General features: G+C 39.9%; 8 protein-coding genes across 8 annotated transcripts; 6 read left to right on the forward strand and 2 right to left on the reverse strand.

Annotated features, from left to right (window-relative positions):
• Positions 1-177: 177 nt before the first annotated feature.
• Positions 178-1,827, forward strand: AIM10 (putative proline--tRNA ligase AIM10; the record flags this gene model as incomplete). Its single annotated transcript, XM_454847.1, has 1 exon — positions 178-1,827. The coding sequence occupies one exon, from the start codon at positions 178-180 to the stop codon at positions 1,825-1,827; it is 1,650 nt and encodes a 549-aa protein (XP_454847.1).
• Positions 1,828-2,357: 530 nt separating this feature from the next.
• SBH1 (Arf family guanine nucleotide exchange factor SBH1) lies at positions 2,358-2,624 on the reverse strand (the record flags this gene model as incomplete). Its single annotated transcript, XM_454848.1, has 1 exon — positions 2,358-2,624. One exon carries the CDS (start codon positions 2,622-2,624, stop codon positions 2,358-2,360), a length of 267 nt encoding a protein of 88 aa, XP_454848.1.
• A 1,345-nt stretch (positions 2,625-3,969) lies between these two features.
• On the forward strand, positions 3,970-5,748 carry PIN4 (Pin4p; the record flags this gene model as incomplete). The annotated part of the gene is made up of 1 exon (XM_454849.1): positions 3,970-5,748. One exon carries the CDS (start codon positions 3,970-3,972, stop codon positions 5,746-5,748), a length of 1,779 nt encoding a protein of 592 aa, XP_454849.1.
• Positions 5,749-6,339: 591 nt separating this feature from the next.
• KLLA0_E19867g (uncharacterized protein) lies at positions 6,340-6,711 on the forward strand (the record flags this gene model as incomplete). The annotated part of the gene is made up of 1 exon (XM_454850.1): positions 6,340-6,711. The coding sequence occupies one exon, from the start codon at positions 6,340-6,342 to the stop codon at positions 6,709-6,711; it is 372 nt and encodes a 123-aa protein (XP_454850.1).
• A 466-nt stretch (positions 6,712-7,177) lies between these two features.
• On the forward strand, positions 7,178-8,278 carry KLLA0_E19889g (NAD(P)-dependent alcohol dehydrogenase; the record flags this gene model as incomplete). The annotated part of the gene is made up of 1 exon (XM_454851.1): positions 7,178-8,278. The coding sequence occupies one exon, from the start codon at positions 7,178-7,180 to the stop codon at positions 8,276-8,278; it is 1,101 nt and encodes a 366-aa protein (XP_454851.1).
• A 616-nt stretch (positions 8,279-8,894) lies between these two features.
• SAS3 (histone acetyltransferase) lies at positions 8,895-11,093 on the forward strand (the record flags this gene model as incomplete). The annotated part of the gene is made up of 1 exon (XM_454852.1): positions 8,895-11,093. The coding sequence occupies one exon, from the start codon at positions 8,895-8,897 to the stop codon at positions 11,091-11,093; it is 2,199 nt and encodes a 732-aa protein (XP_454852.1).
• Positions 11,094-11,650: 557 nt separating this feature from the next.
• On the reverse strand, positions 11,651-13,402 carry KLLA0_E19933g (SANT/Myb-like DNA-binding domain-containing protein; the record flags this gene model as incomplete). Its single annotated transcript, XM_454853.1, has 1 exon — positions 11,651-13,402. The coding sequence occupies one exon, from the start codon at positions 13,400-13,402 to the stop codon at positions 11,651-11,653; it is 1,752 nt and encodes a 583-aa protein (XP_454853.1).
• Positions 13,403-14,333: 931 nt separating this feature from the next.
• KLLA0_E19955g (3'-5'-exodeoxyribonuclease) lies at positions 14,334-15,680 on the forward strand (the record flags this gene model as incomplete). Its single annotated transcript, XM_454854.1, has 1 exon — positions 14,334-15,680. The coding sequence occupies one exon, from the start codon at positions 14,334-14,336 to the stop codon at positions 15,678-15,680; it is 1,347 nt and encodes a 448-aa protein (XP_454854.1).
• Between the last annotated feature and the right edge of the window lie 20 nt (positions 15,681-15,700).

The raw sequence follows: 15,700 nt of genomic DNA on the forward strand, positions 1-15,700 counted from the left end.
CAGAATTGTATTGTGATCTGAAGAGAAATTTAGCTATAAGATGAGCTGCATGATATTTACAATCAAAACAGCCACAATATATACAGCGTCATTATAACTTAGCATTGATTTGATGTAGTATTGTATCACTACAAGGCTATAGACAACTGAGCGGTTCCAGTCACTCATCCGTTTACTATGCTATTTAGGAGGTTCTTGTTCACTCCGAGCAAGATAACGAATGATATTTTACAACTACCAACACATGAACTTTTACAACAATTAGGTTACGTTAAGCAAGCCTCATCTGGGGTATTGCACTGGCTACCCTTGGGGCTTAAGACTTTGAGAAATATTGAGGGAATAATTAGACGCCGTATGGACGAAAGTGGGGCACATGAAGTCTCATTATCCTCGCTGTCACAACGGTCTCTTTGGGAAACGACTGGCAGATGGTCTAATACTGAATTGTTCAAACTTAAGGATGCGAAAAAGAAGGATTACTGTCTTGTACCAACTTGTGAGGAAGAAATTACGTGGCTGATGAACAGTTATCTAACCAGCTATAAAGATCTACCAATAATAGCTTATCAAATCACAAGAAAGTATAGAGACGAGCTAAGGCCAAGAGGTGGACTATTGCGTGGACGTGAATTCTTGATGAAAGATGCATACAGTTTCCATTTGAATTCAGAAGATGCTGTCTCCACATTTGAGCGAGTTAATGCGACTTATGATAAAATATTCACTGACATTGGTGTTCCTTTTGTAAGTGCTGTTGCTGACTCAGGTGATATTGGAGGTGATCTATCGAAGGAGTATCACTTCATTCACGAATCTGGAGAAGATACTTTGTTCCGTTGCAATTCTTGTGAGGCGGTATCTAATATAGAGAAATGTGGATCATACCCGGTGGAGAGCAAAGAATATCTCGGAGATGTTTCTGTCAAATATGCGTTAAATGAGGAAAATGATACACTTGTGTGTTTGTATTATCCAGCCAGCCGTCATTTGAATTGGAATCTTGCCCTTGAAGCAGTGGATAACGATCTAGAGCCACAAACTAGATATATGACTAATGAAGAAGTTCTTGCTAAGTTTACCGAAAACTATGATCCGATGTTCAACGGAATCATTAGAGTGATGGATGTTCGTCTAAATTCAAGATCAAACTTCCCAGATTTCCCATTGAAATCGTACTTAAAGAATAATTTTGCGCAGCTCAATGATTATTCAATCGTTGATGTCGAAGAAGGTGAAATTTGTGCCCAGTGCGAGGAAGGTGAATTAGAGAGCGCCAAGAGTATCGAGGTGGGCCACACTTTCTATCTAGGTAAAAAATACAGTAAAGCGTTGAATGCTACCTTTCGTCAACAGGACAATTCTGATGTGGTTATGGAAATGGGATGCTACGGAATTGGTGTTAGTAGATTGATCGGTGCCATAGCACAAGTGACAAGAGATCCTAAAGGGTTAAGATGGCCAAGTTCTGTGAGTCCATATAAAGTCTCTGTTTGTGCAAGCGATAAATCCGTAGACCAACTGAACAAAGTGAAAGCACTTCTTGATTACAAACCTTATACTGACTTCGATGCAAAGACAAGTATTGGTGCCAAGATTCAACAGTCACATGCCTTAGGTATCCCAATCGCCATAGTTGTGGGTCCAAAGAGTTGGCCCAACGTCGAAATCGAGGTAAGAGGTAATTTCAGATCCAAAAACTGGGAAACAAGTTACGAGAAATTACATAGCCAATTGGGCTGGGAATACAATCAAGAATCAGGGAAACATTTTGTGTTGCATGAAAATGCCAACGATGTGGTGAACATTTTATTGAAAGATTTGTAACAACACTAATTTACTACTGTAGGCATTCCTTTTTTTATTTATTGAGCCATTCATCAATACTCGACTCAAGAAGTAATATTCGCCCAGCACTCCTAGTGTCGAATTTGGGATCTCTTGAATACGATGAGATTAATATTATATTATACTTTATTATATCTGAAAATGAGTTATAGAAGAAGAGAAGCGCGTCATCCATAAAAATGATGAACCAAAAAAAAAAATTTAGATTACCACATTCAATACCCTTGTATATAAAAAGTGAATAGTAGCATGTGACTTGACTTTGCAAGCAGAATTCAACTCAATATAACACCTTTGCGGGTTTATTTACCTTTCAATGACAACGAAATATTACTGTTTCATCCCTAAAAGCAATATGTTGTTGGATTCATGACAAACAAAGGTGATGAACAAACAGGACTAAGTTTCTTGAGGGTGAATTTCCAATGGAGTAAAACGCACATAAACTCTCTCGATATATATACAATTGTCAATATTCTTTTAAGTATATTGAGTGTAATTCATGCTTTTTAAAAGATCTTACCAGAGACCTTAGCAACGACGTGCAAAGCAACAACAGAGAACACAAATGCAACAGCCAAGAACAAAACCACCAATGGGTCAACTCTCAACCCATTGGCTTCATCTGTGTAAAGCTTCAAAATAGAGCTGGAAGAACCACCAAATCCAGCCTGTCTTGGAGAAGCTGGTGTTTGGTTAGCCTTCTTTTCCTTTTGCAATTGAGCATTTCTTCTCTTTTGAAGAGTTCTTTGACCACCTGGAACCGAGCTATCCATTGTTGTATTTATATTTGTTACTTTCAAAGCTCACTGAATGGAATAAACAAGGCTATTGGACAATTAAACCCTACATTCACCCATATATGAATATAACAACTATTAGATCAAGACTTTCATGATGCGCTGTTAGCTTTTCGAGATTCTCTGAGTTTTTCATGAACTGAATGTAGTTCGCTATTCGTTGATAGTGACAGAAGATAACCGGGTAAATTAGTTCGAAAGAATGAAGTCACGTGTACGTGGGGCATAAACTGGCCTTTGCTTGGGGATAAAGTCTGATAAGTATGTACTGCGTCTTATTCTGGGGGATTGTCATGATGCGTCTGGACAGAGTAATGTACTTCAAAATGGAGAGTTGTCAGACTCAAGACCCTGATTCTTCAGGAGTGATAATTTTACCATTTGCATTATTTCATCCGTGCTATCCACTCAAACCTACAGACCAAGCTTAAGGCTTCGTCATCACCTGTCGATACCTATATATGTAAGTATTAGTGGACTCTTCTATATGGTATGCACAACACCATCCATCATCAGGAATATCAATTTAATACCCTATTGGAAATCCTCGCATATTATTGCCTCAATTGCATATGAAAGGTGTTTCCCTTTCGAATCTTATCAGTGCCGGTACAAAATATACAACAATGGGAAATCACGCTTTCAGCTTAGTTTATTTATACTCAATAAAAACCCTACGCAGAAGCACACCTTATGTATAAATTTACAAAAACATTTCAAAAGGGATCGCCTCCCGCATTGCAGCTCTCTCATGTTCTAAAGCACAACCTTGGTTCCAACCTCGAAATGTGTCACCTCCCACCAATCTTATTCGATGTAAACCCAGTACTGGCAGCTTTTTCAAATTTTGCAGTTTCTAGGCAGAAAGAAATTTTAAGAAAAGTTTTAAAAATGAGAAAACACGATATATGTTTTTTGTTTTGCGAGAACTGAACAAAGGGGGTCGAAAGGCTGAGTCCTTAACAGCTGATATCAGAACTATCTGGAAGTAAAATTTTGCGTACAAGTATTACAAGTATTGACTTTTTACTTATATCAGTGGAAAGATTCAGTTTTTCAGGTAAATTTCCCGCTTTTATCAGGAAAAAGTGAGACATTACAATAAGCATTTGTTTCTAAAATAGACGTGTTGCACCTGCTGTTCATCGGTTTTTTAAGAGCTACGAAACGCATATCAATTTTTTTGTCGTCCCATCTAATACCTTCTTTAAGGCCTGTGCTGTGTGCATAACTTGCATTCTTACGATTTACCGTTTCCCGTTAACTGACTCTGCGGTTTTAGAACAATTTTACTCAAAGAACTATACGATTCATTTAGCTAATGTCAGACGATCAGATTCAAGATTCCAGCGTAGAGAATGAGGAGTTCTCCAACTCTTCTCCAAATTCAAATAATGTTTCTGCCAATATTGCTGAAGAACTTATCCCTACCGCTATTGTGATTAAAAACATCCCTTTTGCCATCAAGAAGGAACAACTTTTGGAAGTTATCGCCAAGATGGATCTACCACTGCCTTATGCTTTCAACTACCATTTTGATAACGGTGTGTTTAGAGGGTTGGCCTTTGCGAACTTCACTACTACGGAAGAAACTACAACGGTTGTTCAAAGCTTGAACGGCAAGGAGATCGGTGGAAGGAAATTAAGAGTGGAATACAAGAAGATGTTGCCACAAGCAGAAAGGGAGCGTATCGAACGTGAAAAGCGTGAGAAGCGAGGGCAATTGGAAGAACAACACAGATCGATGAGCAATATCTCGTTGCAATCCCTAGGTGCCACGCCTTCCTCGGCACCACCAGGTGGCCCTTCAATGGCCTCGAACAACTCCTCTTCTCAGTTGTTCAACTCATTCATGAATGCAGACTCTGCAGCTCCTGGTTCTGTCTCAATGGGCACTGTTCCTCCAAGTCCTCAACCGTCTATTCACCATCATCATTCCCAACTTTCTGCTCAAAACACTGCAGCATCTATGTCAATGCTGTCAATGCAAGGGCTTCCTCAAATGTCCGAGAGATTCTATGCTCCATTACCAGCAGCTGCCAACCTCGTGTTGCCACCTCAGCAGCTAGATTTCAATGACCCTGACACACTTGAGATTTACAGTCAGTTGCTTTTGTTCAAAGATAGAGAAAAGAGATATTACGAATTGGCTTACCCTATCGGTGTATCAGCCAATCACAAAAGGGTTATTAACGTACTATGTTCATTCTTGGGTCTTATTGAAGTCTATGATCCAAGTTTTATAATAATCAGACGTAAGAGCCTGGACCATGCCACTTTACAAACCCATCTGCAACAACAAGGCCAAATGGACATGATGCAACCTTTACAACCTTCATCAACCGGTGGTTCCATTTCCAGATCTCAATCTTACACCAGTTTACTCCAAGCACATGCATCGATGAGTCATGGAATACTTTCACAACCCAACGCTTCTAAAAACTTGGGAAACTTACAAGGCACATCTACTCAATCAGCTGGACCTGTATCTAATGCTTCTACTACAGCTACTACGGGCAGTAACTCCACTGCAAACCAACCACCATCCCCAGGTCAACCTTTAATGCAGACATCTTCCTCTCTTCATCAGGATAATGGTGCTAGTTTGAGGAACCAAGTCACAACACCATCCATAATGCAGAACAGAATACCATCTGGTTTCCAAACAAATACTCAGCAACACATGACTTCTTCTAGTCTGTTAAGGAACCAGGGTATTTCTCCCCCGCAACAACAGATTGGCATAAATCAATCTAACACTGTGCGGGTTCCTTCTTTATACCAGTCACAACCAGGCACACCAGGCATCAACGAAAACAGATTTGCGCAATTAACTTCTGCTCAATTGCAACAGCAACAATCTCAACAACAACAACAACCTCTAGCACCGCAGCATACTTCAGAGTCCATTCATTCCAACTACAGTGTTCATTCTATCCACGACTATGTTCCTGGTTCTAACAACCAAGGTTACCAATCGGGCTCTATATCAGCTAGTGGTGACATGCTGGATGATGGTTTGACCAGAAGTTTAAGTGGATTGGATCTAGGAAAGAGACATGGAACTTCGGCTACTAACAGTAATAATCTATGGAGCTGAGTTTTTCTACTGTTTTACCTGTCTCGACTTTACTTAATACACTCTCACAACTTCCGTAAACACCCTTAATGTTACCAAAGTTTAAAGCGATGACAATAATGATTACGATAATTAATATGAAGCCTCCCCCTCTAAAAAATAAAAATCACTTGACGATAACGGACGGTAATACCCAAATTATTACCACACACTATAAACTTAATACTGTTATACACATACACATTGACTCCGATCTATCTTTCGTTCCACTCCTCCCAATTTTCCTTATTACATGAACTGTTCTTAAACAACCCAAAACCTGAGTCAATTTCTTCTCGCAATCTGATTCAATGTAACTACTATCCATCCTTCACCTTCTTTCAAAAGTCGATGAGTAACGAACACTAATTAATGTACTTGTACGATCTATATAATCTTTACTAATCTATCACACACTATTTGATATGCTATTTGGCACTTGGCTAAATGTAAATACGTTTCAAACAAGAGAAGCGGATGATTTATGAGGCAAGAATAGGCACGAGTGCATTTGGCTGCTGGAGAAAAAGATAAACGCCGCCACATCGAAACATCATACAGATAACTCATCATATGGAGGAGTACCAAGGTCTGGCAGTTTCCGTTAATACGACTGAAACAATGGTGAACTGTTCGAAGCTCTCTGTGGACGAAGAAGAAAAGAAAACCAGAAAGAATTTCGGTGCATTCAAACCAAGCTATGCAAGAAATGTGGTGTTTCTAGTGGAAAAGCCAATTTTCTTTGCTGACAAAGAAACGCAGCATTTACGTGTTTACTGGCAGTTCCTGAAATACGCCCTTTTCTTTTATCACTCGAGGTGCAACTGGAAATGCAATTTCAGTTTGCCGTTCAGCAATAGGAAGATTCCATACAAATTCGTAAAAACTTTACTGAAAAAAAGAAAAAGCCTGGCTCTGATTAATAATCGCTATGAAGCTCAATAATCATGTTTCGAATGTCAAGTTCTCTGAAGAGCAAACAAGTGTCCAGTTTAACGGCGTGTATGGTTGTTCGTAATTACGTATGAGGGCGTGGCTGTACTTTGGTTTCTCCAAATGGTGGTCTAGTAGCTACATAGAAACAAATATTATCCTTACTAAAGTAACAGAACAGAACAGAATAATGATGGTTTACAAATCCAATCTTTCATATAACGAACTAAAGGAGAAAACTGGGAGCATACAGTAGTTAGTACATAGCAACACGCACACACACTCGCATATATACACTTCTCTGTCTCAACTGATCGATTGTCGAAAAAGTATAAAAGAAGCACGGTCACCACACTCTTTCAGAAAAGTTCCCTCGGACAATAATCCTCTCATCGGATCAAACTATCCATCTCTATACCAAACAAACATCAACAGGTAAAAGCAGAAACATAACCAATAGGAAAAATAAAAAGAAGCAATGTCGTACCCAGATAATTTTGAAGGTTTTGCAGTAGTCGATAGCCACAAAAAATGGTTAAGTCCAGAAAAGGTTGTATACCCTGCCAAGCAATTTAATCCAAGAGATGTTGACATTGAAATTGAGGCATGTGGTGTTTGCGGTAGTGATGTTCACTGTGCCAAGGGTAATTGGGGTGAAATGAAGTTGCCGTTGGTTGTTGGGCATGAAATCATTGGTAAAGTGGTTAGACTTGGTGATAAGTGTGATACCGGTTTGAAGGTTGGTGACCGTGTTGGTGTTGGTGCACAAGTCAGTGCTTGTTTGGACTGTAACCGTTGTAACAATGACAACGAACAATACTGTCCAAAATTCGTTACCACTTACTCTCAACCATACTTTGAAGATGGTTATGTTGGTCAAGGTGGTTACGCATCTCACATCAGAGTCCACGAACATTTCGTGATTCCAATCCCAGAATCTTTAGAAACCAACAATGTTGCACCATTGCTATGTGGTGGTGCCACTGTGTATTCTCCATTGAAGAGAAATGGATGTGGCCCAGGTAAGAAAGTCGGTATCGTTGGTATCGGAGGTATTGGTCACATGGGTATTCTATTAGCCAAAGCCATGGGTGCCGAAGTGTACGCCATCTCTAGATCCCATGCCAAGGAGGAAACATCCAAGCAATTGGGTGCAGACCATTACATTGCCACTGAAGATGAAGGTTGGGAAACCAAGTATTTCGATACATTGGATTTCATGGTTCTATGTGGTAACTCATTGTCGGCCGTTGATTTCGGCAAGCTACCAAAGATTTTGAAAGCTCAAGGTGTTATTGCATCCATTTCTGTCCCTGATCAGCATGAAGCCATACATTTACATCCAGCGCAACTTCTAGGATTCCAGATTACTCAATCTTGTCTAGCATCTCGTGCAGAAATCATTGAAATGTTGAACTTGGTGGCTGAAAAGAAGATCAAACTATGGGTTGAAACGGTTCCAATCAGTGAGGAAAATATCTCCACAGTGTTCAAAAGAATGGAAAGCGGTGATGTTCGTTTCAGATTCACACTAACTGACTTTGATAAACAGTTTGACCAATTCAAAGCCAAGAAATAGGCGTTGAACTGTATAAATTATATAGATGGTTGACACGTTGTTCATAGCTTAAGTCACTTATATATACATACTATGACATAAACGTCAAAATGGAAACACACATAAAATACAACCTACAATTTATACACATTGCAAGGAACGGCTTTCATAAACACCAGAGGACGGTAAGGGTACAGTAAAGTGCATGAAATGCAGTCACTGTAGCCAAGGTTACCTTTCCAGTAACCGAAAATTTCTCGAAGAAGAGCAACAAGATCATGGGAAATATTTGCTAACTGAGCTGGTATGAAAGATACAAAAAAATACAGATATCACGTGACCATCAAGAAACCGAAATTTTTGATGCAGCAGTAACATGGATCTGTATTGTTTTGCTTCATTTCATAGGAGAAAGAATGATATAGGCAACCGGTTTTTGTAAATGTAAGACCTAGATTGCTTGCTGTTAGTTTCGTTTACTATAACTCGGACTTTGTGAGTTCTTGTGAGAATGTGTTTTTAGAATAGACATTCTTCTCTTCTAAAACTAGTAAAGGTACTATCCTCTCTATTTGTTTACCTTATATTGAAAGAAGAAATAATAATTCATCAAGTGGCAGTCATCGCATATTTAAGAATGACGACTTCTAAGCGAAATAGACTGCTGAAGGAACTTCTGATTGATGATAATATACATTCCAAAGTACAGGCTGATTTATGGGACGCTGGAGATGGTGGAGTACGACGGAAACGCACCAGAGATAGACATGACAAGTCGTCGGATCATATAGGCTATAACGGTGCTGATGATTCTGGGGTGCAACCGGAGAAGAATAAGGACAAGAAACTTAAAACGATTGTTATACCATCTGATTGGAATGAGATGAACAGCCATGTGCAATTTTCAGACGATCGTAGAATTATTACTATCAGGTATAATCCGTTGAAGTTGCTTGATTTCAATCAAGTGTTGAACAGAGGCAGCGATCTCGACGTAAAAGTACCGTCAATTCCGCTAAATGGCATTGACTTTGAGATATATGAAACTGAAAATTTGTTAACATCTCTTGATAACGATGCTCAGTTCCCTTATCGTGGCGCAATTGAAAATAAGCAGGATTATACAACTCATAGGACCATTCCTCGTGTCAAAGATAGAGAGTTTTTTCTAACTTTGCTGCGTAAGTCCCAAACAGCAGCTCGTTTCAATGGTAACACACTCCTGGCATTTCCAAATGATGAAGCTCATAATCAAGATAAGAAACGGTTAAAGCCAACAGCTTTGATGCATTCTGCGAAGACAACCAACGTGGAATATGTTTATTTCCAAAATTATGAGATCAAAACTTGGTATAAGGCTCCCTACCCTGAAGAGTATAACAAGAACGAAATTATCTATATTTGCGACAAGTGTTTGAAATATATGAGTTCAAAGTATGTCTATTATAGGCATCAGTTGAAATGTGATTATATCCACCCGCCAGGAAACCAAATTTATAGAGATATGGACCAAGGGTTCGCCATTTGGGAAGTAGACGGAAGAGAGAACGTTATTTATTGTCAGAATTTATGTTTACTAGCGAAACTTTTTTTAAATTCGAAAACTTTGTATTATGACGTGGAACCCTTTATGTTTTACACCATAACAGTATGGGAGGACGAAGAATGGAAATTTGTTGGATATTTTTCTAAGGAAAAGCTAAACTCAACTGGTTATAACCTAAGTTGTATTCTTACTTTACCACATTTTCAAAGGCGCGGTATCGGACATCTACTGATGGACTTTTCATATCTCTTATCAAGAAGGGAATTTAAACTAGGCACTCCCGAGAAACCTTTGAGTGATCTTGGTTTGGTATCTTATCGAATATACTGGAAAAATAAGATGGTGCAAACGCTTAATATGTTATTTGAAGAACTGGGTGATTCATTCGCTTGTACCATAGACGACTTGTCCAATCTAACCGGTATGAATCATTCGGATGTGATATTCGGCCTGGAACAGATTGGATGTCTATACAAATACAACGATGAAGCCTCAGGTAAATGCAAATATGCAGTGAAAGTAGAAGATTGGGATATCTTGTGTCAGTTATTTGAACAGTCTAGAGCGAAAATGAAATATACTTTGGACCCTTCCAGATTTGTTTGGAAGCATGTCATTTTCGGTCCTTCGTGTGGAATCAATGCCGTTGGAACCATGGTAGAAACAAATGTTAGCCAGCAAAGAATTACGTCTGCCGCTGGTTCAACAGCTGCTGATCCATTCAAACAAAGTATATCTGTTCTAACGAATTTTATGAGTGACGATTTGGCGGATCCAAGAACGATGGAAGAAGCTGCAATGGAAAAGATTAAGCAACAAACTATTCCTGTATCCTTGTCTGATAAATCTTTAGTTCGAGCATATACACTTCCAAGCAATATCAAGGAAAAAATCATTAAGGCAAGCAAAATAAAACCTGAATTCAAACAACTCAATACGAAGCTCGGGGGGACTATTCCAGCTCTCAATGAAGGTACACCTTCTGGCGATGCTTCTGATGCCAAAACACTGATCAGCGGAGGTATGCACGATGATATAAATGGCGATGAGCAAGAAATTGAGGAAGAGTTTGAAGAGGCAGACGGTTTAGAAGATGAAGGTTTCTCGCTAGATGATGCAGAAGCTGAGGAGTATTCAGATGATGATGAAGATGATGATCAAGTGCCACCGCCTCCAGAGGAAATAGCGACTCCTAGGGTCAGTAGATCTCTAAGAAAACTCAGACAGCACAATCCCGTAGAAAATGAAGTTCAGCAAAGACCACAGAGAGTCTTACGGAATAGAGTTTGAATATTAATTAAAGGATAACCTAATCATAGTAATGCGTGGCCATGACATGTGTTTATGAGAAGAAAACTGATAATAGTGTAATATCTAATATATGCATGTATATATGTATATGATTGTAAGAATAGCGAAAATTAATGCCATCATTGATATAGCAGTAAAATGTAAATAACAAAACAACGTAATAGTACGCACTTTTCATTTAAGTGTTTATGCAAAAGGAGCAGCCCGTGTCCCTTTGCTATAATAAACTGAATAGGGACATTATTATGACAAAAAATAACCATATGGTACAGTTCAAATGATTTGGCATAAAGATAACACTGTAACAGTATTATTGATGTTCTATTGTAGTTATAGTACTTGTACAATGGGGTCATAATCAGGAAAGTGTGTGCGTTTATGTGATAGTAAATCAACGACAATGATGATTGAAGTAGCAGCGACTGGCGCCACGATACACTTCGGGGTTCATGTTCATACATGTCTGAAAGTGGTTTGTAAAGTAGTTTTTTAAGTTTTTGGTTCTTGATAATGGTATTAATACAGACAGTTTATCATCAAACAATGTGCTTGAATATCGTATTCAAACTAGGCAGTGGCTGAGTTGGCACTTGCGGTAGTCGATGGTTTTGTGGTGGTTGAGGAGATTGCGATGAATTCGGAGTGAACTGGGGCGTTTGTTCATTACTAGCCTGTGTTTGAAGAATTTGCTTCGGTACGCTGGCAGGCATCCTATTGCCATAAAAAGATGAGTTGTTCACATCAGAAATAGTTGGAGAATGGTCTCTCAAGGAATGAGCGTCCGGTGAAAACACTGGCGATCTCTCACGAGCGGAAGAACCAGTCGAAGATGTTTGAGAAAACGTAGGAGATTCATCTCTTAGCTGAGTTGGGGCAATAGAGTCTTCCATGCGGCCAACAATCTCTACATCAACATCAACATCGTCAATGTCGTCATGCTCCTCTACGGCAGTATCTGGTGAGTAAGTAGAGTGGACCTCATCTGAAGAACTCGATTGATTAACATTGGCGGAAGGACTAGCAGTACTAACTGCATCGCTAGGCGTTATATGTAACGAATCCATTCTCCATTGGATCTCTTGTTCTGATCTATGAGGTAACAAGATTGAAAGCTCATCAATGGACAAGTGGTACCTTTGACGTTTTTCTACCAACAACTTATCCTCATCGCCAGACCAAGGTTTTGCAAAGCCATTGAATGATCCAACGGCACATACGGATGAAGGAGGGGGTTGAGAGCTTTGTTTTATGGGCATATCAATGAAACCTGCTTGCATAGACTCACGTCTAAACTGAGAGACAGAGTTCCTTCTAGACATAGATGGATTCGTCGTGAAGCTTTCTCTCCTTGGATTCGCGGAAGATGCGGGCAAAGTTGATGAAGGCATGACAACAACGGAAGATCTTCTAGAAGATCCGTTAGAAGACATTGGGATGAAATGCCTGTCGGATGCTACGTTGAAAGAGGAACGTCTGGAGCGCGAGGAGAAGGAATTTTTCCTTGATTTCGTACTGGCCAGGTTTGGCAAGTTCGATTGTGGAGTGTTATTCACAACGACCGCGGAACCACGTCTACTCTTGATGAAGACTTTTGGAATAAAACCAAAATTTTCCTCTTGATCATTGAAATGGGGCATATTTGGTGGGGCGTCCTGTGAATGAGAGGAAGACCTGGGCTTTATAAATTTCCCATGAGGAGCAGGAGAAGCAGTAGAGAACGGAGACTTGGACAACGATCCGGAATGTGCAAGTCCGTTTACCGATAGGACACTAGATCCAGCTGTAGCAGCAGATGACGAAAAAACACCCATGTTGCTATTGTTATTATTAGTAGCACTCCCACTACCATTCAACCCATGAGGTGACGAAAGAACGGCACTATTGGTAACTTTTGAGGTCGGAATTGGCATGGGCATGGGCATCGGTCCCGTAGAACTAGACTTCTTTGCCGTATTCTTCTTCGCCGTCGAAGAGGACCCAGTGTTTAAAGATTCCGCGCTCAACGTAGGTCCTGCAGAAACAGCCATTGGAGCAAGTACTGGAACAGTCACATTTAACAACTCATCCTCCTCCTCATCCTCCTCCTCTGGCGACTTCACCGTCTTTAAACTGCCAGATTTTAACCTTCTCCACCGAAATTGGCACGCGTTAGGAGTTCTATTCGTAAAATACTGAGCAATATCCTTCCATCCCAGTCTTTTCACCTCTTTCAAGTGTCGCAACAAGACATCGTCCTGAGGTTCCCACGAACTCGGAGTCCTACTGGAAACGTTTTTTGGTGCAGTCATCTACCCTTTCACTTAAAAATATTGTGAGTTATAATTGTAAAGTATCAGCAACCAAAACAAAATCCACTATTTAGAGCAGTAAAACCAAAATTCAGCTCAAAAATTTTCGAAATGTAATCAAAACGACAGTAACAGCTTTCTAATAGCTCTAATTCTCTAGCTCAAAGACCTGTTCTCATTAACACAACGAGAGGGAATAAAAATTTTGAACGGTCCAAAATAAAACCGACAGTAGTTTATGAACGATTTTTCTTTTTAAACAACAAAAAATCGCCTTAAATTCCTTCCAAAATCGGCTAACAATAAACTAACGTATTGACAGTTATGCTCTGAGTCGATATCACTGAGGTCAGACTGAGTACTGAACCAATAAAGACAGGTTTCTGCCTAGGAAACAAAGAGTGTCAAGTTAAATGACAAGACTCGATGAGGTCGAGTTTAGTGGCTTTTTCTTCGTCGCGATGAGTTGGAAAAAAAAAAAATTTCGAATTTTTTCAGTGTGACAGCGATGAGATGAGGTGACAGGTGAGATGAGAAGAGATGAGATGTGATGTGAGTATACTGAGTGAGGGTCCTGTATCTTACCGTTCACGTGTCTTTTTTTGTTTTTTTCGTCTGTGTACTTCTTGCAAATGGGGTTCCCCGGTTGGTTTGGGACTGGTGCGTTAGTCTACGCCTTCGGAAAGCTATTGCAGTAGTGTGTAGAATGTGTCAAAATAAGCTTATGGGAGGTAGGGGGATGCACTCCGGGAGGTGATAAGTGCGTTGGTAGGCCATTGGATAGGCTTCGGAAGATACCCATTACACGATATTTTTGGACATCGTGTGGCATGTACGGTCTGTGAATGTTTCCATGCGGACTTGAGTCACAGAGTGGAGCTTAACCTTACATCCGGGTAACACTCGAAAATTCTGTACAAGCCATCTCACGATGCGCAAGAGGATATGCAACTCATCCCACTTCAGAACGATAAAAGGACTTCCTGTTTGTTTGGCATATTTTCGGTTCATTATGGCCATTGTATATCACTGTGAAACAGCTTCTACACTGTATATGTCCAGAGCACTTCAGAAGATGACAGGTTTGAAACAGATAAGGTACTTTGACATTGGGTTCAATATCTCTGATCACATGTTCAAAGGGAAATACCATGGCAAGAAGCAGCACGAGACGGATTTATCCAATATATTGAACCGTTGTAGATTGACTAATGTGGATAAGCTGCTGATTACCGGATCTTCACTGGAAGAATCGAGACATTCCATTAAGCTTTGTAGTGAATTTGCAACTGAAAATGGACCAAAGATGATGTACACCATCGGGGTGCATCCGTGTCAGGTTAACGAATTCATGCCCAAACACTCAAAATCGTACCGGAAATCAGATTCAAGCGAGGATCTTCCGTTTGCAATTGAAAACCATCAGTTTACCAAAGCTAGATTGCACGAATTGTATGATTTGTGGAAACTCCAAGCAATGACCGATAACGAGCATTTCAGGGCCATTGGTGAAATTGGGTTGGATTATGATAGATTCCATTTCTCGGGACTGGAAATCCAAAAGTTCTTCTTCCTGGAACAATTGAAGTTAAGTTGCTTCTTCCCTGATAAACCGTTGTTCTTACACATGAGAAGCTGTGCTGATGATTTCTTGCACATCTTGAAATTATTCATCAATGGTTTCAACGATGATAAGGATTTATTTGGCTATAAATCGTGGATCGATCCAAGCGTACCAGATTCACCAATATTGAATACAGACGGCTCTGTAACTTATAAGTTCAGTGCTGCGAGGAAATTTGTCGTTCACTCTTTCACAGGATCAGTACAAGATATGGAAATATTACTGGATTGCTCCCAAAATTGCTATTTCAGCGTCAACGGCTGTTCAATGAGATCTGAGGAGAGCATTGAAATGATTAAATCACTTCCTGTTGATAAATTACTACTGGAAACAGACGCACCATGGTGCGACGTGAGAAGGACACATGCTTCATACAGATTTTTGAATCAAGATGCAGATCCCAAAATCGAAAATTGTTGGGATCATGGATTATCTGCTGCATACCCCACACTAGACCAATGGTTCAAATCTGTCAAGAAAGAGAAACTTCAAACAATCCCACGCGAACAATGGGATCTGTATATGGTGAAGTCTAGAAATGAGCCTTGTACAATGGGGCATGTGGCGACAGCAGTTGCTAATATCAAACAAATTCCATTGATCGATCTAGTTGACCAAGTATGGCATACTTCTTGTCTTGTTTACGAAGATTGAACTTGTCGCCTTCACACTCT

Source organism: Kluyveromyces lactis, assembly GCF_000002515.2.
Source record: "Kluyveromyces lactis strain NRRL Y-1140 chromosome E complete sequence".
Lineage (NCBI taxonomy): Eukaryota > Fungi > Ascomycota > Saccharomycetes > Saccharomycetales > Saccharomycetaceae > Kluyveromyces > Kluyveromyces lactis.